The 25335-nt window shown below is 39.1% G+C and overlaps 1 protein-coding gene across 2 annotated transcripts in view; it reads right to left on the reverse strand.

The window, feature by feature from the left end:
* The window catches only part of LOC131029542 (phosphoglucan, water dikinase, chloroplastic), a 216121-nt gene that overhangs the window by 69098 nt on the left and 121688 nt on the right, over positions 1-25335 (reverse strand). For both annotated transcript variants that reach the window (XM_057960050.2, XM_057960051.2), the window contains exons 8-15: positions 21941-22108; positions 21769-21821; positions 18806-19014; positions 18439-18557; positions 18273-18343; positions 17586-17703; positions 17316-17402; positions 17080-17166 (exon numbers count right to left, since the gene is read on the reverse strand). In XM_057960050.2, the coding sequence (XP_057816033.2) occupies positions 17080-17166; positions 17316-17402; positions 17586-17703; positions 18273-18343; positions 18439-18557; positions 18806-19014; positions 21769-21821; positions 21941-22108 (912 nt within the window). The remainder of the gene's footprint in view (positions 1-17079; positions 17167-17315; positions 17403-17585; positions 17704-18272; positions 18344-18438; positions 18558-18805; positions 19015-21768; positions 21822-21940; positions 22109-25335) is intronic.

The raw sequence follows: 25335 nt of genomic DNA on the forward strand, positions 1-25335 counted from the left end.
AAGAACAAGCATAGAAGCATAACTTATTTTGTACTTTAATGTTTCAAATTCATTACCAGGCTCTTTATCAAAATGAAAGCCCCTTCCACTTAACTAAAATTCGATGGAAAGTAAAGGCCATGGCTAAAACGAAGAATAAATTTCCTCATGAATTGTGAAGCCTCTACAAAACTCTTTTAAAATGTTGATGATTAAAAATAGTGTATCTTGACAGTTGCTGCTGGAGCAATGATTGTAGGAAGTTTTCCTCCACTATGATCATGATGGATCTTGATTCCTCTGATAAAAACCTGAAACTCCAACAATCTTGGCGACTTGAATCTGGACTCTTCTATGTCGATTTTGCATCAAACCTACCTGAAACAACATTAAAACTGGACTCTTCTACATCAATTCTGCATCAAATCTAGCTGAAAACAACATTGAAACCCTATTCTTTTTCAAAGATCTACTTTCTGAAAACTGAACAATTTACATTGAAACACTCTAGTTGAAGAATGAAAGAGATGACAACCTCTCACCACTTCATTTTGAAATGAACATACCAGAGCACAAAGGATCATTACAATACTTCCTCCTCTTGAACAACATCCTCATTGCAAATGATTGTCTTATGTGTGTAGATTGTTCTTAGAAGACCAAAAGACCATGTCAATGATCACATGTGCCAAGAATATGCAAAGGACTCTCAATGTTCTGTTTTCAGAACTGTAACTTTATAATGAAGGGCTGTCATTATAGAGGTTGAATGTAACGTCCCCTCGTCCTGGCCAGTTCAGTATTCAAGGTTAGTATATTAGCGAGTCCTTGTAGACTAATGATATGGATAGAGGACACTTGATTTGGTGATTATTCTCTTGTTTCAGATGGCACTCTAGAGTAAACTTGGTGGAATTGGTTAACACTTATATTATCACCAAGTTGCCAGTTTAAAAGTATATTAAAATCAAGCAAAACAACTCCTGAAAGTGACTCAAGTCTAGTGAGAGAGTGAGGTGCCTTCTTGCTGGTCACCCTTGAGGAGAGGGAATGAATTCACTTAAGGATTAAAGTGAAGAACTTTTGAAAGTCTAACTTATCTCAAAAATTTAAAAGGTAATGAGAAGATATTTTAAGAAGGGGAAAGGAAACCCTAATTAGGGTGCACCTCTTGAAAAGCATATGAAGGCAACTTGTAAGAGGGTGGAGACATGTATGGTTATTATTACTTTCATCTTGCCTCCTTGAGGAGCTTATTGTATTGAGGTGCTTGTGAAGAGGAAAACCTTCACTGGTGGACACACTTGCAGTTGTGAGAGACCAACCCAAAGTGTGAGAGGAGATTTCATTACATTGGGCTTCAAGAAATCAGACAGGAAAACTTGTTTGCTGGTTATGGTTGGAAGAGTTGTTTGCTAGGGGGGCCGACCCCTCTCTAGGTTGTTTTTGGGCTTAAAAAGGGCATATGAATGAGTTTTCAGCCTTGGGATAGAGACCCCCATCAGCATCAAAAAAATTTGGAAATTATATAGCATATTCGAAGGAGTTTTGGGCTTTTTCTAGGTGAGCAGCCTGTGTGTAAGGCCACCCCTCATTGGGACTGCTTGGAAGTAAGGTATCATCAACCAGTTCCATATTTTGAATGGTTACATATGCAAAAATCCTTAACAGCAGTTTGAAATCAGTTTGGAAACAATTCACAGCAGATTAGTAAGGTTTCCTGAGAGCTTGTGACAAATTTCTGAGTGAGCTGCTTGCTGGTTGGGCCACTCTCTCATAAAGATTTTGGGTTTTGAAGACATCTATTTTGGGCCATTCCAAGGGGGTTCAGCTACAATAGATACAAGCTTGGATTTGAGCACATAGTCTCCATCTTCTTAATGGTTAGAGTGCTCAAGAAGCTGCTGCAGTCAATTGGCTGAGTGACGTGATTGGCTGTCTACTACATCAGATTTGAAAGTGCCCTTCCAAATCAACCCATTCATTGAGATTCTAAGACAGGCCAAAACGGGTATGTCCCTTTAGTTGTATTTATGAAGCCAGAGTTGTTAAGGTGAAACCAGTAATTGTTACAGTCTGATTTTTATATCAGATTTGAAAGCTTTGTAATCAGATCTTGATAGTAGTAAGACAGTTTATTTAGAATTGAGTTATCATATCTCTTCATTTCAATTAAGGGGTTTTATTGCTATTGTGGTTTATGTATTGGAAAGCATTCAAAAACATGAAACAAACAAACAACAAACCATTCTGCAACTTCTGTCTAGCTCTGAAAGAACACAAAAAAATTGAAATACAGTATTTTTAATCTAAAATAAACAAGCAGGTTGCAGTTACGGTGGGACATTACATTGAATACTTGCTCCGATGCTGACAAAATCCATAATCGTCTGGATGATTTTATGAGTGAAATCCCTGCTGTTATGTTGGAACCTTGCTGATATCTATCAGATATCAGAAACATCAGAAAAGTCCAAAACCAGGCATTTTTAAATGATATTTACTGTTGTATAGTGCTGCATGTTGGCGGCAATATTGTACATGGAAATAAAACTAGTTAATTAAGTTGTAATTGTGTTGGTTAGTTGGCAACCGAGGGGTTTGCGGTGCGACAGTTGGCGCTCGCACCCCCTCGGTATCTTTATAGATGTACTCAGGAACGGAAGACGCGGATGGCGCAGGGACACGATGGGCCTACCCATCGGTGAGATGAACCCAAAGGCCGACGACACGCCCATGGAACAATCGGCGAAGGGGAAATTGAACCCTGTAATAATCCCGGCACAATGTTGAGATAAATTGTGGCCGAAAGGAAAAATAATAAAAGTTTTTTTTGTGTACATGGCGTGTGCTTGCTATGTACAGAAGTGATTTATGCCCAATATACTAAATAAAGACAAAAACAAAAAGATACGAAGTGACGAATGGGAAGTGGCACAAAGAGCATTGAATCTCAGACAACAAATAGACCGAAGGCGTAGGCTAAGGCAGCTTGCCGAGGGACGACCGACCGAGGGGTTGCTCGAAGGGAACCCAAGAGGTGTCACGGAGGTTGCGGAGGCAGAGATAGACGGAGAGAAGTACACTCTCTACACTATCGTAGGGTTGCCCGAAGGGCACCTAGGAGTCACGTAGGGTGCCGAAGGCGAACTCTACAGTTCGCTTGAATACCACCACTGTAGGGTAAGAAGTCGCGAAGAGTTGGTGGAACAAACAAGGCAAAATCTAAACTTGATCGACGCTACCAGAGACCTACTAAAGAATTTGTCCATTTCGGAGGACAACCGGAGGGTGAGGACCGAAGGTGACGGTACGGCCGACAGTGCCGAGGGAGCACAAGGGTACCGTACGAGAGGCAATTTGTTTGGTTCGGGGTCAACAACCTTCTCTGGAGGACCCACGAGTGGAGGGTCAGGTGTAGGAGGCGGAGGCAGAGGATCACCAAGTACAAGCACACAAGGCACCAGAGGAGCGAGACCGAGCGGTGGGATGGCCAGTAAATAGAAGTTGTCGAAGTTCAATGGTGACGGGAAGGAAGATCCCATTCGCCATTGTCGAATGTGCGAAACCATATGGTCAGCAAACGGTGTTACCGATCAAGACGAATGGGTAACACAATTCCCAGCAACCTTGAGGGGAGTGGCCATAGACTGGTACTCAGATATGGATAAGGCCAAAGTCGGCACATGGCCCGACCTAAAGAAGAAGTTTGGGATAGAGTTCCACCTCCTGAGAGATGAGAACGAAATAGTCGCCGAGATCTATGGAACGAAGCAGAACAAGAACGAAACTGTCTGAGCCTATAGTCGGTGGCTTAAGGAACTATTGGGAAAAATGGAGAGTCAACCAGCAGATGGGTTGAAAAAGCGATGGTTCGTGGAGGGACTAAAGCATTCCCTCTGAAAGAAGATGAAAATCGTTCCACCTACATCGTACGAAGACGCATACAATAGAGCGATGGATCTCGAGAGCGAGACCAAGACATCGAAGAAAAAGAAGAAGGATAGCTCGTCCGAGGAGGATGACTTGTCACAGGAAAGCAGCAGCGACAGCGGGGCTGGCAAACGGGTGCAAGCGCTCCAAAAAGACATGGAGCGAATGAGGAGGGAATTCAAAACAATGAGAAGCACCGGTCGGACCGAAGGGGGCATATGGTGCACTGAGTGCAAAGAGGAGGGGCACACAAAGGGTACTTGCCCGAAGAAGGTATTCTGCGAGATTTGCCAAGTGATGGGACACTCCACCAAGAAGTGCCCATACAACATGAAAACCCGAAGTACGCAAATGAACCAAGTGTTGTTCACGAAGCAGGCCACAACATCCGCACCAGTGGGTACGGCCCAGCAAACCAACACAACGGCATCATCTAGTGGTTACCGAGACAACAGACGCGGCAGTGGAAGGAATAGCAACAATAACAATAACAGAAGCCGTATCCAATATGACGCCAAGGGCCGGCCAATGATCCAATGTTGGGCCTGTAATCAGTGGGGGCACTTCGCCCGTGATTGCACGATGGAAGCCACCCCTCAGCACCTCTGCCGATGGTGTGGGCCAGGCGACCATGAGGACGCAAATTGCCCAAAGGCAGGGGTTAATTTCCTCAACATTGAGAAGGCTGAGAAGATTGGTGAGAAAGAAGTACTGGCAATCACCCGCGCCCAGATGAAAAAGGCCACTTATCCCGACCCCCATACAGAGAAGGAGAGATTACGGGAGGCAAAGGCCAATATTGAACGTGAGATGACGGCCGAACGACGGGACAACGAGGTGGCGAGTACATCATCTCGTACGGAAGCTGAAAATAACATCATTGGGCAAGTACTGCAGATGGAAGTACCTATAAGGGTAAAGGACCTTCTAGAAACAATGCCACAATTAAGAACTGCCATTTTTAGTTCCATACAAACCACTGCGCAGGCACCTTTGCGTGCCACACGAGCGGAAGTTCCGGTCAGCCCCTCGGTTGACCCAATGTTGTTGGCCTTAAATAGTGGTCAGCATCCCATTGTAGTAGAGATGGGAATTTTCGGGGCTATCCTCAAGAACACCATCGTGGACGGAGGTTCGGGGGTGAATGTACCACCAGAGGATACGTGGAAGAAGTTGGGGAAGCCAACACTATGGCCACCCACGTTCAACTTGGTAGGTGCAGACCAACACGGCATCAAGCCACTCGGCACCCTGATGGCCCAATCGGTCACCATTGGCACACAACCCTTCATACTAGATTTTGTGGTAATCCCACTCAAGAAGAAGGGGTACGACGCCATCTTAGGCAGAGGGTGGCTGGTTACAGCAAAGGTGAACCACGACTGGAAAAAGAACACCCTTTCTACTGAGAAAGGGGGGCGGAAGTACACCATTGATCTAAGTACCCAGGTTGTCGATAAGGAACTGGCATCATCTTCGGAATCGAAGGGTGAAGGAAAAGGCGACCTGAGGGACGAAGGACGGGGCTGCAGGAAGCCCAACGACGAAGGGGTTCTCAAACTAGGAGAGTGCTCCGGGGATGAGATAGGGTCACTGAACAGGCTCTTCCATTGGCAGATGGAGGATTACGAAATGTTCCAAAGCTATAGGTTCGAAGTAGAGGAACCAGCGCAAGTAACAGAGGAGGTGTACCTGCCAAAATACAGAGAATATTGGAAGGGAGACGCCCCAAACCTCGATGACGTAGATAATCCCAAGATCAATTGTGTCGGCAACGATTGGAACCCTATGTGGAAGGCCGCAGCCTTCAAAATCTTTATTCTTCTTCTTCTTCTTATGTACGGGAAGGAGACCGTGGTCCCTGTAGAATTTGTGGTTCCAAGTCTTCGAATGGCCATTGAAAATAGACTTGCCACCAATGGGTCCAAATTGAAACCCTACCATGCGAAGCGCGTAGGGAACCTGAGAGGCTGGAAGGACACCCGAGAGGCCGGAGGGGGACCTGAGAGGCTGGAAGGACATCCGAGAGTCCGAAGGGGGACCCGAGAGGATGGAAGGGGACTCGAGAGGCCGAGCAGGCAACTTGAGAGGCACGGGACCACCGCGGGAGATTCTTGGGCGAGGAAAACTGAGAAGGATGAAGGGCGATCCCAAAGACAGGGGACCCAAGCCGAAGACTCTCTAGACAACTAAATTAGGAAATTTAAAAAAAAAAAAACGTACGGCCATACGGGTCTGTACGACAGTTGACCGTACGGCTGGGAAGGAAAGGAAATATTAAAAAAAAAGGGAAGAAGAAAGCCACGGTGGAACCACCGTACGGTAGCACCACCGTGCGGTGGCAACACCGGCAGTGGAACCACCGTACGGTAGCACCACTGTGCGGTGGGACCACCGTGCGGTGGCAACACCGACGGTGGAACCATCGTACGGTGGCAACACCGACGATGGACCACCGTGTGGTGGAAACCATCGCTGGCGCAAGGAATAAAGGCGCAGAGCGCGGAGACATAAAACGCAAACATAAACGCAACCCCGCACAAACACGTAGCCCCCGCACAAACAAACACATAGCCGTACGGTGGAGGGGTGTTGACCGCACGGGAAGGTGGCCCCCGGACCTCGCGAGGGGCGCTGCCCCTTGACCCCGCTGGGGGTACTGCCCCCAGACCCCCAGTTTATTTTTGACCTACAATACACTTTTTGAGTTGGGCGAAGGGCATCAGAGAAGGCACGATAAGTGTTGGGTTGTCCCGACCTGCGAGAAAGAAGCCTGCAACTAAGCATTGGCGTGGAAGCCATAAGCTGTAGAGGGAGACGGATTTGGAGGTTGCGAACAAACAGAGTTTGAGGGAAGGCATTGCAAGAACGCGAAGTCATGCAACACCAGAGAGTTATTCAGTTCAGTTATCAGCCTTTGGGGAGTGTGATGGAGGATTTGAGGTGTCTCGTAGCCTTTGTGACAGAGGGTTGTGGCCACCTCCAGGCATGAATGGTACGCTTTGAGGAACTCGGAGTATGTCTCGACTGGACGTGAGGTTTGCCTTGGTGGATGCACAGAGGGCTCGGGAGGAACTGACCATCAGGTTGGAGGCAGTACTAGCGTGAGACTTGGCTCAGCGTACCCAGGAGTTGGATGCCGAGAGGGCAGCACGGGTGGCTATCAAGGACAAATTGGCTAGGGAGACAGTATCATTTGAGTAGCAGTTGGTGGAGGCTGAGACTGATACGCGTGTTTTGCAGACAAGTTTGGTTTAGGCACAGGAGGACTGTGATGTCGAACGAAGCAATAATGGTGAAATCCGCACTTGAGCATCGGACGGTAGCAGAAAAGGGTTTTCAGGCGAGGACGCGGCAGGTGTATAAGTTCCGGGCTCGACTGGCGCTAGCAGTTCTGTGAATGTCATCTCTATTTTGTATTAAGTCGTCCGGAGATGACTTCTTTTCTTTTGGGGGGGATGATGTTGGCGGCAATATTGTACACGGAAATAAAACTAGTTAATTAAGTTGTAATTGTGTTGGTTAGTTGGCAACCGAGGGGTGGCAGTTGCGGTGCGACGGTTGGCGCTCGCACCCCCTCGGTATCTTTATATACTTCCGAATGTAACTTGTGACGGGACAACAATTATGAATGGAATAACATCTCTTATACTTGTCTGATATCTATGGCGTTATTATTCTGCATTACATGTTTTATCTATGTGCTTTAAGTTATTCACCCGAGAGGGCAAACACTGCAAAACCCCTCTTTAAAGATACCAATTACTGCCAAAATGGTAAACACCTGTTGAATCCTGTTGAATGATATTGCTGATACAATTGCATGTTCCTGCTGTAGGTCACTGCTAAGAGGTTATTACTCTGGTATAAAGTGATATTCTTAGGCACTTCTCTGAAGATAATGACTGCTAAGTTCTCGACATAAAGCCCTCAAAACCGATCTGCAACTTATTTCTACTGCTGGTGAGAAAGACTGGAGCAATTAAAGATTAATATCATCCGCCTGTTACTGCCTCTAAAACCCTATTTAAAACTAATTTACTATGTACTGGCAAGGCTCTATATATTGGAGATTTTTCCTTTTTTTCAAGGGATATATGTATTCACAGAAAGGCATGTTTATATACTTAAACAAATTTTGTTCAGCTCTATCAGAGGTGCATGATTCAGTGTGGGATGCATACTTTATTTAATTAACTTTCCCTCGTTATAGGCACAGCTATATAAATCCTTGCGTGAATTTAAACTTCCCAGTCTAGTTGGCCCTAGTTACGTGCATGACTAACCAGACAATTTTTTTCTTTTTTGTTTTTTTCTTAAAGGCTCAAAAGGTGCACAATCTTATACAGTATTACAATTTTGGATTTCAGAAAACAGTTTTACCTGTTAAGGCATGTGCTTCAACTATGCCCTAGCTGATTCCTTTCTTTCAAAATCAGGTTCCTGCTTACCTGGCAAACACTCATGTATACCAGTGCAATTTTTTTTGGATTGTCAAACTTGTGTTCACAATTTAAATGGCACAGACCCAAGTAGGCCCTAGTTGAGATTTTTTTTTAAAATCTTAAAGCTCCGTTTTTCTTACTATGACATGCCTGTCTTCTTCTTGCACATTTTTAGGCTGTGGTCCCTTGTGTGGTGGGGACACGGTGGGGAGAGGAGCAAGGGATCGAAGCAGGAAACAAATATGCTACAGGATTGATTAGGATCTTTCCTGAATAATAGCAGCCCCTTTTTTTCGTTTGAATATTTGAGCAGATGCATTTGGGGTAGGGCTAGAAATTGTCTCGCCTACTTAGGCCTTTTTTCTGCCACTTGTCAATCATCTGGAGTTTTAAATTCCCACCAATTTTTTATTATTGTTTTACATTTATTTACTTGGTTGAATTGAATAAGTAAAATAATAATATTCATGAGAGCACCAGCTTCCATAAATTTCAAAGCTTACAACTTTTAAGCTTAAATTGTGCTACGAAATTCATGGGAGCACCCACTTTAAAAAATTCCTAAAATATCTCAGCAATACCCACTGAATTTTTTTAGGAAACCCCCATCCATGGGACCTGTTGTGACCTATTTCACACATCACCCCATCACAGATGGGGACCCCCTATTTTTTCTTTTCAGGGTTTTGTCCTAGCTCTACAGTTTCATAAATCCAATTTCTCTAAGAGTTTTGAGTTAGAGTTTTGAAATCATCCCGAGCCAAGTAAAGAAATCATTCTCAGATTTGTGTTTGAATGTTGTCAAAGTGCTTAGAAGGTCTGAAGGACGAGGATCGCAATTGCTTTCGGTCATTTCTGACAACTTTCTATTTTTAGGAATTTCTGCTTTTTTGTTATTTTTTCTAAATTTTGAAGTTTTATTTTTGGCACTTTGGGCACAATCCGAGAAGCATCTTTTTTGGCTTGCTTTTTGCTTTTTTTCTGCTGTTTTGAAAGTAGAACTTGGGTTTTGTTCCTCGGGTCATTTGGTTAGTGCCCATGTCTTCAAATTCGAAAATTTTTGCCTCTAAGTACAAAAAGCAAGGTTATGTTTTTTTTTTTGCTTTCTGTGGAATTAGGGTTTTGATCCTGAGGCCATATCATTACTGCCCATGTTGTCAGAATTAAAGGATTTTGCCTCTAAATACAAAAAAGCAGGGTAGAAACCCTAATTAGGGTTTTGTTCCAGAAGAACATTCCTCAAGCCATTTCATCAGTACCCATGTCCTCAAAACTGAAAAATTAGGTCTCCAAGTGCGAAAATCAAGGTGGAAACCCTAATTAGGGTTTTGTTCTAGATGAATCCAGTATTGATATGGCAGATCATATATGAACATAGCAGCTCAAATAAATGTGTTTGGAAGAAAGATTGGCATCAAGGACAAATTCGCCCAAGGAAAGGAATGGCAAACAAAGGTTGTCTAGAAGTTCGGAAGATTGCCCATCAACTAGCATGTCCAAGCTCTCCTCAAATTCGCCCATGGTAGGGGACCTCCAAAGTCTGCCTAAGTATGTTGGAAGGATGGCTAAGATTCTTCAAAGTTCGCCCATGCACAAACAAGGTTGGCAAGCAAACATCAAACTCCTACCTTCGATCAACTAACTCATGGCAGAGATCAAGCTAACTCCTACGTGTAGTTGAAGAGGAAATCAAATCATGTCAAGAGAGCTTCCAAGTCCACCCATGTCAAGACACCCTCAAACTCCGCCAAGGCATAAAGAAAGATGTCTATACTTGTGTGAACTCCGCCCTATCTTGGCAAAGATGTTATCCAAGTCCGCCCATGTCCTAACATGATCAAAGTCCGCCTAAACCAAGAAGCAAGATGGCAAGGTATACTTGAAGTCCACCCAAGGGGTATGGAAGTATGAACATGCCACTTACTTTATGAAGTCTGCCTAGGGTAAGGAGAAGATAAAAAAAGTTTGCCAAGAAATGGCAAAGACCAAGGAAACATGAAAGGCATAAGAAGAGAATTGTCCAAGTAATTTGGAAGCCCACGTCGAAGAAGAAATTACAAATCTTAGACATGAAAACAAAATTTGATCAAACACAAGAAAGATAAGACATAGACCTTCAACACTCCAGATTTGCCTAGGCATAAATGGAATATGTGAAGATGCCTGAGCCACACATGAAAATTCGCCCAAGATTTGAAGATCAAACATGAAGGTCAACTTGCCATGGTGAAAGACAAAATTGGCTAAAGGAAATATAAATTTGACAAAATTGCACATGAAATCAAGGGCCAATCAACGAACGGGTTGGAAAATAAAACTTGACACTTGAATATTTTTAATTATTTTCCAACACTTAGAATTATTTTGAATGGAAAATAATTTCAACAATGAGAAATATTTTCAAAAAATTCAGAAAATTTTAGAAAGTTCTAGCAGATTCCTTAACTAAGGATAGAATTTTGAGAGAGAAATAAAACTTCCAATTTTGGAAAAATTTAAAACATAAAAACACAAAAAAAGAATAAAAAATTAGAAAAAACAAAAAACACAAAGATGAAGCTTCTAAGTTTAAAATCCTTAAACTCTATGTATTTTCAACCAGTCACTTTCAAAATTCACTATTCAGGTTGGAAATTTGGAGATCAATTGAGAAGAAGTTTCTCTCAGATTTTTGTGAAAATTAATTTTTGAAGAGGAATTTTGAAGGAGTGAAATTTTCTAAATGTTGAAACACAAGAACATAGTGGTCTTTTCTAATTTTAAGACAGAATTTTCAGAACTAAAGGTGAATTTCAGTCGCAACGAGCAATTTCAATGATCCAAAATCTGAATTTGAATGAATTCTTTTAGCCTTCTGTCTTTGACAAATTCCTCGCTTTCAGTCTGCTTTTTCGCAGAAATTTAGCTTTTTGACAAGCTGAAAGTGAAATTTTCAAGTAAAAAGGTCTGATAATCAGAATTCAAATCAGCAAGTCGTCTTGAAAATAACATTGAATTTTCATGTGTTATGCAGGTTAATGACCACTAAAGGAGCACCTTCAAGAAAAGCACCAATGAATTTTGCCAGCAAAGGAGTGCAGCCAGAATCAAAGATCAAATCTAAATGGAAGAATGTCACAAACACTGACCTTGGACATGTGGACTTAGAAGAATTCAAAAAGAGGATGTATGGGCATGATGGAGACCTACCGACACCCATTGCTTGCCGGATGATAAGAAATGGCATCGTCCAAGCAGCTGGATTTCCTCCGGCTAAGGAATGTGCTGAGTTGAAAGTTGAGTGTGTTATACACTACAACGCACAATCAAGGGAGACCATTGCACCTGATGGAAGGGTTTTAGCTAATCTTTCAAAGTTAGCCATTCAAGAGACGTTTGAAATACCAAACTACAATAAAACCTCCTACAAGACCAAAGAAGATACCAAAAGGATCTATGATAACCAGTCTGAACTCTGTGCAGCAAATATTAACAAATCATGGTTGGAAAAGAAAAGACCCCAAGGGAAAGTGCCAAAGAATCTGTTGCGCCCATACTCCAAAGAAGAATATGGTGATATCATCCTATTGCTAAATAGGGTAATGGGCAACCCTCAGGGTGCGCCATTTGAGACATGGATGTACTACTTCATAGATGAAATTACCTCGGGAGTCAAGATGTTCAATTGGTCCCTCATAATCAGCAACAATCTTCATGAACAGTTGATAAATTTGGAGAAGACATAATCATTCTACATGAGCTCCTACATTATCTACTCATTGGCCAAAAATTTTAGATATTCCGGACTGATCCGCAGAGGCGTAGTTGGCAATGGAGAAAATGAATTCAAGTCTTATGACTGTTATCCTCAGCTACAACTTAAGGAGAAGAGCCATTTCAAGTGAGTCAATGATGCATTCCTGATGTACAGCACAAGGACATTACAAGGAGGAACTCACCAAAGGTTATCTCCTGAAGCTAAAAGTTTAATCAACAAGTATGGATCCTAGTTTATCCAGTTTTCAAAATTTACATACATAAGAGTTCAAGATTTTGACGGTCGTCCTTACCGACTTCCGATCTATCCAACCAACAGGATGGTCCTACTTGAAGTTCTCAGACAACTAGAAACATATCAAGGCTTCAAAAGAATAAGACAGAAGGCAGCTATATCATTTCCATTCTTTATTGGAAATATGGAGGAGTCTTGTCCGACAGCACAGGCAACTGAAAGTGCCAGGCTAAAAATGCACTAGTATCCCTTTACATTCTACCAATCCAGAGCTAATTATGATCCTTACAGCAATATTGGATCAGTGAATGGAGAAAGGTTCAAACAAAGAGTGGACATAGAGGATTTTTGGGCAAATGCTACTAATGAGTTTGACATCAAGAAAAGACTATGGTCCAGACTGCCAATAAGCTTGATCAGAACGCCAAAACATATCCTTGTGCCAGATCAACTGGAAAATAATGCAAATATACTTAGCCTAGCTTTGATGAGCATGCACCTCTTTCTTCTATCAAATGGTTAGAACCAGAGCATGCAGACTTGACCACCTTGATGCGGCCAGTTGTGAAATATTCCAGGTGGTGGGTTGATTAGCAAAGTCATAGATTAAGACGGAGAAATATAACCTTGACTTATGACCTGATGGGTGAAGCAAAAGGATGTTCTTCAAATGTTGAGGCATCTCAAAGTGTCAGGCCAATCGAAAGTGCTAAAAAGAAAGGGAAGGCAGTTGTGAATGAAGAACCTGCTCTAAAGAAACAAAGGCTAGAACCATCTCGTTCTTCCACATCAGCAAACATAAATGACATATTGACCATTGATGAGTCATTGGTAGAGATGGAAATTCCTTCCCCAGTTCATAAAGAAAATGTAGAGTCAATCCATCAAGAAGATGAGCAGCCTTCGCCTCCTACCAGCACAAAAGTATTGGAGTCGGACAATGACATGGATGTTGAGGAAGGTGAATTTCAAGAAGGAATGATTTCCGCCCTTCGGGGTATCACGTGTGAAGAAGGCAATCAGGAAGTGGAAGGCATTGAGAAGCCCACTAATCCTGATTGGTTGAAGGAAAGATTGAAAGTAGAAACACAAGAAAAAGAAGTTCGAGAAGAGGATCATATGGCAGATTTCTTGGCCAGATTAGAATAGGTTGCCACAAAGAAGCCTGCTAGAAGGTTTTCCACCATCCAGAGAGATGAAGCGAGTTGCAGGACAGTGCAAATTGATGTGCCAAAAGTGGACAAGGCAAAGGGAGATATTGGTCCCCATGAATATGAAATTACTACAATCAGTTTAGGACCAACTACCAAGAAGCAGGAAGCTGAAGACTTGGATAATTCAATTGCTTCCATGCAAGCAAGACTGGACAAGGAAGTAGAAAAGAAGAAGGAATATAAGAAAGAAGCTGAGCAGCTGAGGGAATACATTCAACACTTGACTGAGCCACTTAACCAAGCCAATCCAAAAACTCCTCCACTCTTGAATCCACAAGAAACAGTCAGAAGTTCTGAGGAAGAAGCAGTAACAGCCAGAGAGACCAAGGCATGGATGGAAAGCACAAGTAAAGAGGCAGCCACATTTGTAGAAAGGTGAGCACTAACATATGGACAAAAGTCCTCTTTACTCTCCAGGATTGCAAGCATGGCAGAAGCATGGACTGATCTCTAGGATATTCAAGGCAGGATTATCCCATGCCTTAGAGAATTGAAAAAAGTTTCAAAGCAAGAACTAATTGATGGAAATATAATTGAAGTAGGAGTTGTATATGACTTCAACAGGTGGCACTAGATGTTGGTTGCATGCAGTGAAGTCTTGGAGAAAGTGAAGGCCAATGCTGACAGAACTAAAGAGTAGATAAAAGAAATTCAAGACAAGGTTTACCTTGTAGCTGCAAAGGTACTTGGAAAGGAAACTATTCGAGAGAAGGATATGAAATTGGTAAATCTAAAGACCAAGACACAAGAAATCTTCTCCACTGGACTAGTCCTGAAGTAGAATCTAGCTAAGGCATCAAACCTCTTGTCCATCAGAGATGCTTTCCAAAAACATGAATTAGATTGGGAAATCACTTTTGTTGTATGTGCAAAGGATTTGGAAGGATTAGAATTCAGAGTCAGTGTGAGGCCACATGTCACGATGGAAGAGGCTGATCAAATTGTGACCAAGTTCATTGAACTTTCTGCCTCTCAACAGGGGAAGGGGGTGCAATCCTAAAAAACAACACCTTGTGCCATTTGTCTTACATGCACTAGATATTAATTTTATTTTGGGGAACCCTAATTAGGGTTAGGTTATCTTAATCTCGACCGTTGATCTTAGATAGATCTCAGCCTTTCATTTGTTTTCAGAAACTCTATATAAACGAATTCTCTCATTTTATTTCAATGTGGAGAGATTTATGAAATTGTTGCGTAGAAATATCATTATCAGTATTGTTTTGAAGTTTCATTGTTATCAAGTGGTTGCATGGTTGCATATTTTCTTCAACACTTAGAATAGATTTTCTTTAAGTAATTTGCTTTAGAGTTGTTGGATGAATGAAGGACTGATAGTTTAGATTGGTGAAACTTTGCTCATACTTTCTTTGGATGGATGATTTTCATTCAATGTGTAAAGTTAGCTTGAGCTTTTGATGTGGATGCTTAACTTCTACTTTGAGTAATATTGTTCAATTGTTGGTATTATTCATGTGTGAAAATCTTGAGCACAACCTTAGAAGATTGCACATGCTTTGCATAGTTGTCCTAAGTGTGGTGAAACAAAGTGTCGTTTATTGATTTCACCCAGTCTACACCGTCTCTTGAGTTCTTAGCAATAGTTAGAATTCCTAAACCCTTATCCTTTTTATCTTTTTGTTGACATCCCAAATCACAAAATCCAAAAACAAAGAGCATTTATTGATAAATTCGCCTAAGTCCAACTTGTGAATGATACTAGTTGTCAAGCATAAGTCCCCCTTGTATTTCAGCACACACTACCCAAGAAGTTATCCACATAAAGTCACCTGTTCACACATTTAAACCTTGGAGTCACCTTGTGGTCTTTCTCGCAATTTTGGCACAAGTAGTGATTTTGTTTAGGAGAGGATAGAGTATCCTTGGATATTTTATTCTATTGTTCGGTATATGATAAAAAATACACCAAAAGAACCCCACCCTTGTTTCTTTGAAATCTATGTAAGAGCAGCGCCATGTGCTTCTTCATGTATTGGCAACTTTTGGATATGATGATTTCGTATTTATCTTCCTTGTAGTGTACCTCTGCACATGACAACATGGACTCAAAAGTACTCTGCGAGTTCATGTGTTGTCCTCATGCCAACTCAGCACTGCATCCAATGGCAATTTTCTCATTTAAGATTTTCACTTGTGAGAAACTATGGTGATATAAATAATAAATTATTAGAAAAAAAGTGTTCATTCTGTATTCAAGGCATACCGTATGTTCATGAAAAATGAGATAGGAGTGGTTCAAAATAAGATGAACATATGTTCAAGCTAAAAACATTTTGGAGAAAAGGCAATAAAAAAATGACAGATTTATTTTTGGGTACACTTGCCAAAGCCTCAAAACATGAAGTTTATAAATAATTTTGTTTGAGAGTTTTTCAGCCTGCAAAATCAAGAGTATCCTTCAACTTATTTTGTAACCTGTAAAAGCAGAGTTTTCAAATGTAAAAGCATTCATGCACTTTTGAAAAATAGAGCATAGATTTAGGGAAAAAGAAGGGTATTTTAACACACTTAAAACACATTCTCATCTGCTTCCATGCTATTAGAATCTCTAGCATTTGTTACCAATGTTAATGCAAATTTTTAGGGTCACAATAAGGGAAGGGTGAGCAAGTCTTGAGAAATCCCCAAAGATTTGAAGAGATGGCAACAAACAAGGCAATAGAAGATCGTGAAATAATATGGGGAAGATATTAAAATGTAGAAAAAAAATACACAAAAACATACAATATCACTCACTTCCAACATATTCCTATCAAGTAGTTTTCCCTTCCATATCAATTTGTGGTAACACCTCTATTTCTCCCTTCTGCTCTTGTTTTCTACTCTCCTTTAGGATGTCACTCTGAGAAGTCCGATTAAATTGAGCAGATTAGTACTTGTTATTATTTAGTTCATACTAGGTTGGGGGCCATAGTGAGGAAATATTCCGAACTGCAAACATGGGAAATTATCCCCTCCTTGTCCAACGTTTCCATCCAATGGAATTGATGACATGAAGCATGAGGAGATTTTTAAAGGTTGCCTAATGGCCAAGATTAGGCACTTCTACATTGCCCAGTGCACTTGATGATTCAGCCATACTGATGCAACTAGTGCAATAATTTTAAGTTTCAATATACTAAAGTTTGATGAAAGAGACATCTCTTGAAAGGACTATATCATTGAAATACTCCTATAAGAAAAATTCATTCATTCCCATGAGCTATAATATTTTAATATGTTCTCTAAAGCAGTTATTTGTAAAATTAAGAAAAGTAGCATGAAATCGAGAGGAAGAAAAGAGAAAATTTAATTTTAGTCTAAAATAAAGAATCTTTTGAGGAAAATTTTCAAAGGATAATGTATAAGCTTTTTATATTAGTCCAACAATACTCATCATTTGAGTCAGCATGCAGTTGTTATAAAAAAATTATTATTAATCCAATCCAAAGCTAAATTTTCAAATATATTTTAATTTTTATACAATTAATTCATTCTTGCATCAATAGTTACTTACTTGTCGTGCCCTCACACCTAGATGTGATAAATGAGGCATTTCATGCAAAAGTACAACTCCTACAATGTTTTCTCCTGCTGCCTTTACCTGCGATGCAACCATTAGACATTAGCACTGTCATTATCATAAACTTCAGCGATTGATGCAAGCAAACAGCATCTAACTATCCTCAGAAAGTTGAATTTGAAATAATTCAAAATAGAAATGCAAATGATTGCAAAAAATCTCAAGATCACCTCCTCGTCACCATCAGCTTTTTTGACAAGCAGAATAACTGGTCCTGCATGAGCTCCAGGCAAAGAACCTGGAACAATTCTCTCTACCTGGCATACAAATAGACTCAATTAGTAATTAAGCATAGTGAAATAAGCTAAATTTAGCTCATTTTGCAAAGTAACATTCTACACAAACTATTCCTATACAGAAAATTGTATGAGAGCATTTCAAGATTCGAATAAGTGCTCCCAAAAAGGGCCAAAACTTGGTACAATTTTGAGCTGCAGTACCTCTACTAGAGTGCCAATAGCCTTTCCAGGAACTAAAGTGTCCCAACCATGACCCCCTGATAAAGATCGCACTGCCTTCAATAGTAGAGAGCAAAGTTTGGAAACCTGGAAAACAACACTATGCATACAGTACAGAACAGAGACAGTGAGATCAAAAGAAATTCTAACAGACACGACTTGTATAGATGTATCAGGAAATTAAGCTCACTGAGAAGAACAGCAAGTTGAGAAACAGAAATAAATTTTCTACAGGAAGAAAAAATTTGAATACATTCAACCTGAAGAATATTAAATTAGTTGTAAAGCAAATAGCCTTTCAAAGGCACTTTAATATCACTGCTGCTCACTAGATAAATGTAAGAGATGATATAAATGAGAATTTCATCACAGGTGATCAACAAGAAAACTAATTGTTAAATTAGTTGGAAAGCAAATAGCCTCTCGAAGGCACTTTAATATTACTGCTGCTCACTAGATAAATGTAAGACATAATATGAATGAGAATTTCATCGCAGGTGGTCCACAAGAAAACTAAGTGGAGCTACTGTGTTGAAGAGGCTAATAGTTCACATCTAATAATAAGGCTTCATTTTGTCTTCAAAGTTAATGCACTGAACATGATAATGCACAAGACATGAACTAAAAAGGAAACAAACTAATGAAAGAAAAATAAGATAATATTTTCACCTTGCACGAATTTCAGCTTCTGTGTAAGTTCTCACTGTGTTCTCTGGGACTCCAAAACTATTTCCTAGTTTCTGCAGAGTCCATGACAGAATGTTTGTTATTCTGTTTATTTTGTTAAAGTTATTAGTGTTATAGTAAAAACAATCAAATAAAAGCTGTGCAAGACCTGAACTCTTTCAGGGAAAAGTTGTAGAAGAGAATCTGAATAGGCTTCAGCAAGTCTTCGTGCTCTGTCCAATGTAGCCTTGAGTCTCAATGCCCAGATAGTGATACCATCCTCCTTTCCTGAAAAGATTGCAATAAGATTATGAATTTTACAGGAAGGATTTAACTGATTTGTTTAATGTTCAAGCAATTTTACTTTCGTCTAAATGTAAAAGGAAGAAAGGGGTACATGAGAAAATTACCATTTTCATATCTGCAATGTAACACACATAAAACCTACCAATTTTGATTCGAAGTGCAATGTTACAGACACATCCAATATTATTTTTCATTTGTTTATTTATAGACACAACAATATCGTCTCTCACCTTCTGTTTCAGAAATTCCCATCTTTTGCCAGGTTTGCAACTCATTTTCAATTGCTATACACTCTTTTTGCTGCCAACCAGAAAGCCCAAGTTGACGAATCCCAGTCACAAGTGCTCCTACAGGATGATCCCAGCTAGATGCATTTCTAAATCTTGCTTCTCGAGCAAGCCAAGATGGTCCTCCTCCACTTTCTAGAGCATTCACAAACCTGCTCCAGCAGACAATGCAGCATAAACAAAAATTCTTGTTCGGGAAGTTTAGGAAAAGAAGAAATATTCTTTTCTAGATCACTTAAGAAACAAAATTAGAGACCCAATAAATATTTATTTGCTTAAATCTGCTGACTTGGATTTTTACATTGACTCGTTGCTGCCTTTAAAAATTAATTTTCAATTATTGAACAGAATCAGAAAGGCTGGGGAAGCTAGCACAAAAAACAGATTTGTTATGACTCTTGGGATCTATAGAGATGTTACAGTGAACATTCAAGCAATTAACAAAGCCTGTTTTGCTAAAATAAACCCAATATAGAATCATACAGATCATATTTTATTATTACTGTTTATTTAGATCTGGCAATTGGTAGATTTTATAAATGCCCCTGCCTAAGCATATTAAAGTTGTCCAATAAATTACATTTTATGGATAGCTTTATTTTAATTCATTTAATAGAGTGGGTTAAGTGGAAATTGAAAAGAAATTTTAAAATTCACTTTATTAATGTGCTTTAATGAAATATTTTAAAGCAGGAAATTTAAAATCCTCCAAGAAAGTTCTAAGGGAAAGTATAAAAGAGGATTTTGGAGCTCATTTGAATATGCTCTTTATTTTTCTCTATTGTTGATTTTGGAGCTCTTGTGGAGCAAAACCCTAGGACAAAAACCCTTTAATGCTCCACCAGAGTTTGGCAGTCAAGGAAAGGCTTCAAACAAATTATCTTACAGTTTATTAACGTAGTCATTTTGGGAGAGAGGAAACTGCTGATCATGTTTTCTGTAGTTGTCACCCCAAGACCTATTAAGCATGGTTTCAAGCTACATTTGTTGAGACATGGACCTGCTAGGACTCGAACCTAGGACCTTCCATACCCTGCTGGAGTGCTCTACCACTGAGCTACTGGCCCCTCTTGGACCAGTCCATCGTTGGTCCGGGTGTGGCTTATTTCCAACACCAACACCCCCCCTTAAGCCACACCTCTCGTGTGCTTGGGGCTCCTAGCCTGGACCTGGCTCTGATACCATGTTGAGACATGGACCAGCTAGGCCTCGAACCTAGGACCTTCCATACGCTGCTGGAGTGCTCTACCACTGAGCTACTGGCCCCTCTTGGACCAGTCCATCGTTGGTCCAGGTGTGCCTTATTTCCAACACCAACAAAATTCAACTATTTATTTATTACATCTCACTTGTCAAGGCACCCTCCTTGGACAACTTGATGATCATGGTATATGGAAAATTTTGTGAGATACAAGTCAATGAATCGCATTGCAGTTCCTTTGGAAGTTAATATATACATCTACTTTCCATAAGGACCCTTTCCCCTGACCTTAAGAGAGTTAGAATTTTCATGAAAGGTTTAGCCTCTGCTCAAAGACAAATTCAAGTACTCTCATAGAGACATTGAGTCAACACCTATCCGAGTTTAGGCTCAAATGTTTGTATTTCTAATTTTCTAAGAGCTATTTCTTATAACCATGTTTTGAATTTATGTATCTCATTCGTTCCATGTTGTTATTAAATAACATTTCTCAAACAAAAATCAAATTGTATCATACGATAAAGAGTTTGTTTTCTTATTTTTAAGATTTAGCTTTTCTAGTGTTTACTAATCACAGTTGAATATATAAGTCTCATTTGGGCCCAAATATGTCACATTTGTAATTTGAGTAAACTGTGCCTTGACTTGCTGAAAACAGAGCAGCATAATTCCATTCAACAATGATGAATTAGCTGTCTCCTCTACATTGACAGCTCTGCTTTATTAGAAATTTCACATTTATTCTGCACACACCTTGAAATTTATTCTTGTTTCTGTACTTGGATTTTCAGCGTATCAATAGTCCTTGATACCTTGTTGGTTAATTAAATGTCTGACTCTGTACATTAATATCTCAAAAGGTAATGAAGAGAATGCAGATACCATGACAATATTGAGTACTGCAGCAAATACATACCTGTGGCTATCCCAAGGTAAGCTATTATGTCCATATCACTATCCATCCCCCATATCAGTTTCATGGTCATATGTGGTTATAGACTTATAGTGTTATAACCACCTAACCAATACCAAGACATTTTCATTTATATTGGTCACATGTTTAACCTTATTTGGAGCTTATATTTTCATGTTATATACCACCAAAGAGCTGATCCTAATCTGAATATTTTACATTCTTTCCTCATAGATTTTAATGTCCTGCTAAAAGTGGCCGAGTTGACTCTGCATTTTCTTGCCAAGATATTGTTCAGTTAAGACTGTTAATTTGGATTGGGCAATCTCAAAGGGGATGACAGATCATAGTCTGTGCAAGAAGCATGGAACCTGGCTATTAGAAAGGGCACAGCATTAGGTCTTGTTTATCAGATTCCCTTGGTTCTTGCATGAACATGTACTCATAGTTTCATACTGACCACATAAATTTATTCATTGTCTTTCTCTGTTCAGTTACTAAATACTGATATTTAAAATATAAAGAAAACTGCATCCATGCAGATATATTGTAATAAAGAAAACCACCGACATCAAGTTGATTAAAAGTCAAATGTATGACTTCTAAGTTGTATATGTTGAAGTGGATTTGATGGAGTATAGGTCTTTCTTTGACTAACTAATTGTCTGCATTATTGCATTTCAAACAGAATTATGATTGCCATTCAGATGTTCTTTATAAAACCATTTGGATCATTATTTATGGCAAGCTATACATATTTTATTGAAAGTAAAATTTAATACACAAGCTTACCTGCTCAAAAGGACAAACGAGTAGTCTTCCAGGCCAATTTCAGAGAGCCGCCACTGTATAAAAGTTATTCAGAAAATTTCAACTCCAAAACTCAGAAAACGAAAATTCAATACCCTTTGATGAATCTATACATGAAAACTGAATTTTTATTCACAAATGTAAAAATACACACCTTTTGACGGGTGGCAATGGCAGTGTCAGACGCATCATTCCTCAGGCCACTTTCAAGGCCTTTCACAAGCATTGCTCTCAATCCTGTTAGAGAATGTAAAGTCCTAATCAACTGTTCTGTACCAGTACCTGGAGAACCATTGGTTGACAGTTCTGCATCATCCATTCTCTGCAGCACATTAAAGAACGTATTGACACGATAAACAAACAAAGTGCAAAAGTTTATAACCAAGAAGTTAATATAGAGATTTACCATTTGGATAAAAAAAAGTCTAATTTCATAAGATAACATTTCAGCTAAATCAACACAAAGTTTAAACTGTTTACAACAACAAATGGTGCCCTTTCCTCAGCAGTTGCCCATTTTGTAATGCCTCAGATTTCCAGAAATTTCAGAATAGTTTAGAAGTGAGTCATAAAATAGACAAAGTTTAAACTGTTTATAACAACAAATTGTGCTATTTTCTCAGCAGTTGCTCATTTTGTAATGCCTCAGATATCCAGAAATTTCAGATTAGTTTAGAAGTGGGCCATAATAGACATCTAAGTCAAATTGAAGATTCTAAGCAATATACTTACTAAAAACTTGGGAAAGCAATTAAGTTCAATCACTACAGCACATTTAAAGCCATACATCCTGTTGATGTGTTTTTTATACACTTATACACAAAATAAAATACCAAGTATTTTATCCTCTCTTGAACAAAATCCTCTCGAATGCTAAGTCATGTGATCATACGAGGTGATTCCAAGGTTTCTATTGCCAGGTCTTGACGTGCAGATAACTCAATGGTTTGATGTGATATTGCTGGAATCATAAGGAGACTTACGTAGTTGTTCTTACGAGGTGATCTTTCAAATCAAGGAAATGCCCCATGAGTCTAATTTTGAACGATTTTAAATTACGCACTTTGCTTACCACTACTAATGACTTGTAAGAAAAAGTTGAAAAGGATGGGGTTTGAGCAGAATCTTAATCTAATCCTAAATGTAAAGACAATGGACAATTTTAGTGAAACTCAACCATACTTTGTTTCGCCATGCTAATGAACAATTAAGCAAAGCTGGTGCAATCTTCTAAGGTAAACGAATATGTTCAAATAACCACCAACAATCATCAATACCATGAAAGAAATGCATATCAATGAGGGGAGCAGCAATTCAAGTTGAGCTTATTTTGAGAGTTCGGACTAACCATGCACTACAACTTATAATCAACAAATTGTAAATGGTATGAACGTAGGAGTTTCACCATAAAACATGCACAAAGACTTCCATTTAATTAAAAAACTTAAGCAAAGACTTGAGAAGATAGATAACCATTCAAATACTCCAAGATAGCATATAAAATCACCAAGCTTCAATGTCTTATATTAATCTGGCAGCACTATAGCGACAATTCTCCAAAATCTCTTACGAGGTACATATGAAATGAACTAGCTTATATAGAGCTCTTATTAGAAATGAGATGCCAAGATTGATCCAAAATCAATGGCCACGATCAAACCACATAAGCCCTAATTAGGGTTTATAGGAAAATCATTAATATTATGTAATGAAATAGAATATTCTCCTTATCACGAATCATGAGAAGCTAGAACCAATGAGAAAATTAGATGACACCTAATCATCTAACAAACTATCTTCTAGAATCCGGTTTCCCTTATCTATTTCCTTGGTTCCATATGCAATCAATCTAGTCATGATCAATTCGAGCTCCTCAATGGTGGCACTTGGCAACGCATCAAGCTGCAAGTCTATCACATCCAACTCATTGGTGCATGCTTTGAAATTCTTCTCCCATTCGCCTGCCTCTTCTGAAGGTGATTAATGATCATGAATGAAAGGATATCATTCAACTAGCCTTGTTGGATAGGCTCCAACCCCTAGAAATAGACGGGCTTCACTTTCTCATTCAATTCTTCCAAATTCAAACCATCTTCTTCACTCATCTCTTGGCCCATTAGTTCCTCCTAAGACACAAGAATTTTTTATTGTTTTTTCTTGATGGATTCTTCTATATTTTCACATTCTCCTTTCACTCTATCAAGTGTTGCCTTTGTCATCATTAAGGAACTATACCAACAATGGAAGTCATAGATATTTCCTTCCTCAATTACACCTCCTTGTATCAATGTCTGCATAGGAGTACCCCTCAATTAACTGAGACGAGAAATCCTCATGCCTTGTGCCATAGGAAAATCCTCCCGCTGATTTTCCATACTTCGGGTTCTCCCTTTGAACAATGCTATCTCATTTTAATCCATACCAACCCTTGTAGAAACTCTGTCATAACCCCTCTTTGGACATTGGATTATTGTGATTAAATAAATACGATAATTAAAACATTTATTAATTAACATTTAATAATATGGGAAAATCGTCTCATTTATGAGACTTCACGATTTTCCTCTAAAGTGAGAGGGTTGTCATAACCCCACATCTGGTGACGTGTGATGTCCCCGTATTGTCAAATAATAATAATAATTTATATCTGAATGGGCTTATGCACCAATTATTTAATTATGAGTTATTTGTTCATTCAAATTAAAGATTTGAATGAACCTCTTAATAGTAAACTGATTATTATATTATCAATTTTATTAAATAACATCTTCATATTTAACTTAAAAGATTATAATAATAAACTGATTATTATTAAATAACATCTTTATATTGAAATTAAAGATTATATAGTAATTAAATTATGAAGTAAATCCAATTGAGAGCAATAATAATAAATATATGTTAAAAACATATACATTGCGACTGACTTAAAAGATTACCACCAATCAATGATAATTATAGATGCATCGGTTAAGGTTAGAATATATTAATTCCAAAAAAAAAAAGAGCAAAACACCTCCCTCTAATGCTCACGTCTTCTCGGGGAAAAGTCATAGCCATCCAAATACTTTAATATAGGATTAGTCTTTCTCTAGCGAAAAGGAAGGAGGGATTTTACGAAGAAAAAAAGGAGGAAAACAAGGGGACAAGAGAAGAGGAAAATAAAGAGAGGTCAGCAGTCCCATGACCTGGGTAATACGGCTGGTAAGAATATGAACATCTAAGATTGTTAATAAATCATAGGACATTATTAATACAATATGATGGCCGATAATATAACAATAATACTATTAATACAACATGATGTTGTTAATATAATATTATTAATGTTAACACATTATGATGCTGTTAACATAATATCATACTATTAATAAAATATGATACTATTAATGCAGCAGTTATAAAGATTGGTAAAGTATGAATATATGGGACTGTTAATTCTGCTTGGTATTAAGAATATAATTAACACTAATAATAAATCTGACTTTGTTAATATTAACACTGCTAACATAACCTAATATATATCTAATATGAATGTTAATATATGAA

The sequence above is a fragment of the Cryptomeria japonica genome, chromosome 5 (assembly GCF_030272615.1).
Source record: "Cryptomeria japonica chromosome 5, Sugi_1.0, whole genome shotgun sequence".
NCBI classification, from domain to species: domain Eukaryota; kingdom Viridiplantae; phylum Streptophyta; class Pinopsida; order Cupressales; family Cupressaceae; genus Cryptomeria; species Cryptomeria japonica.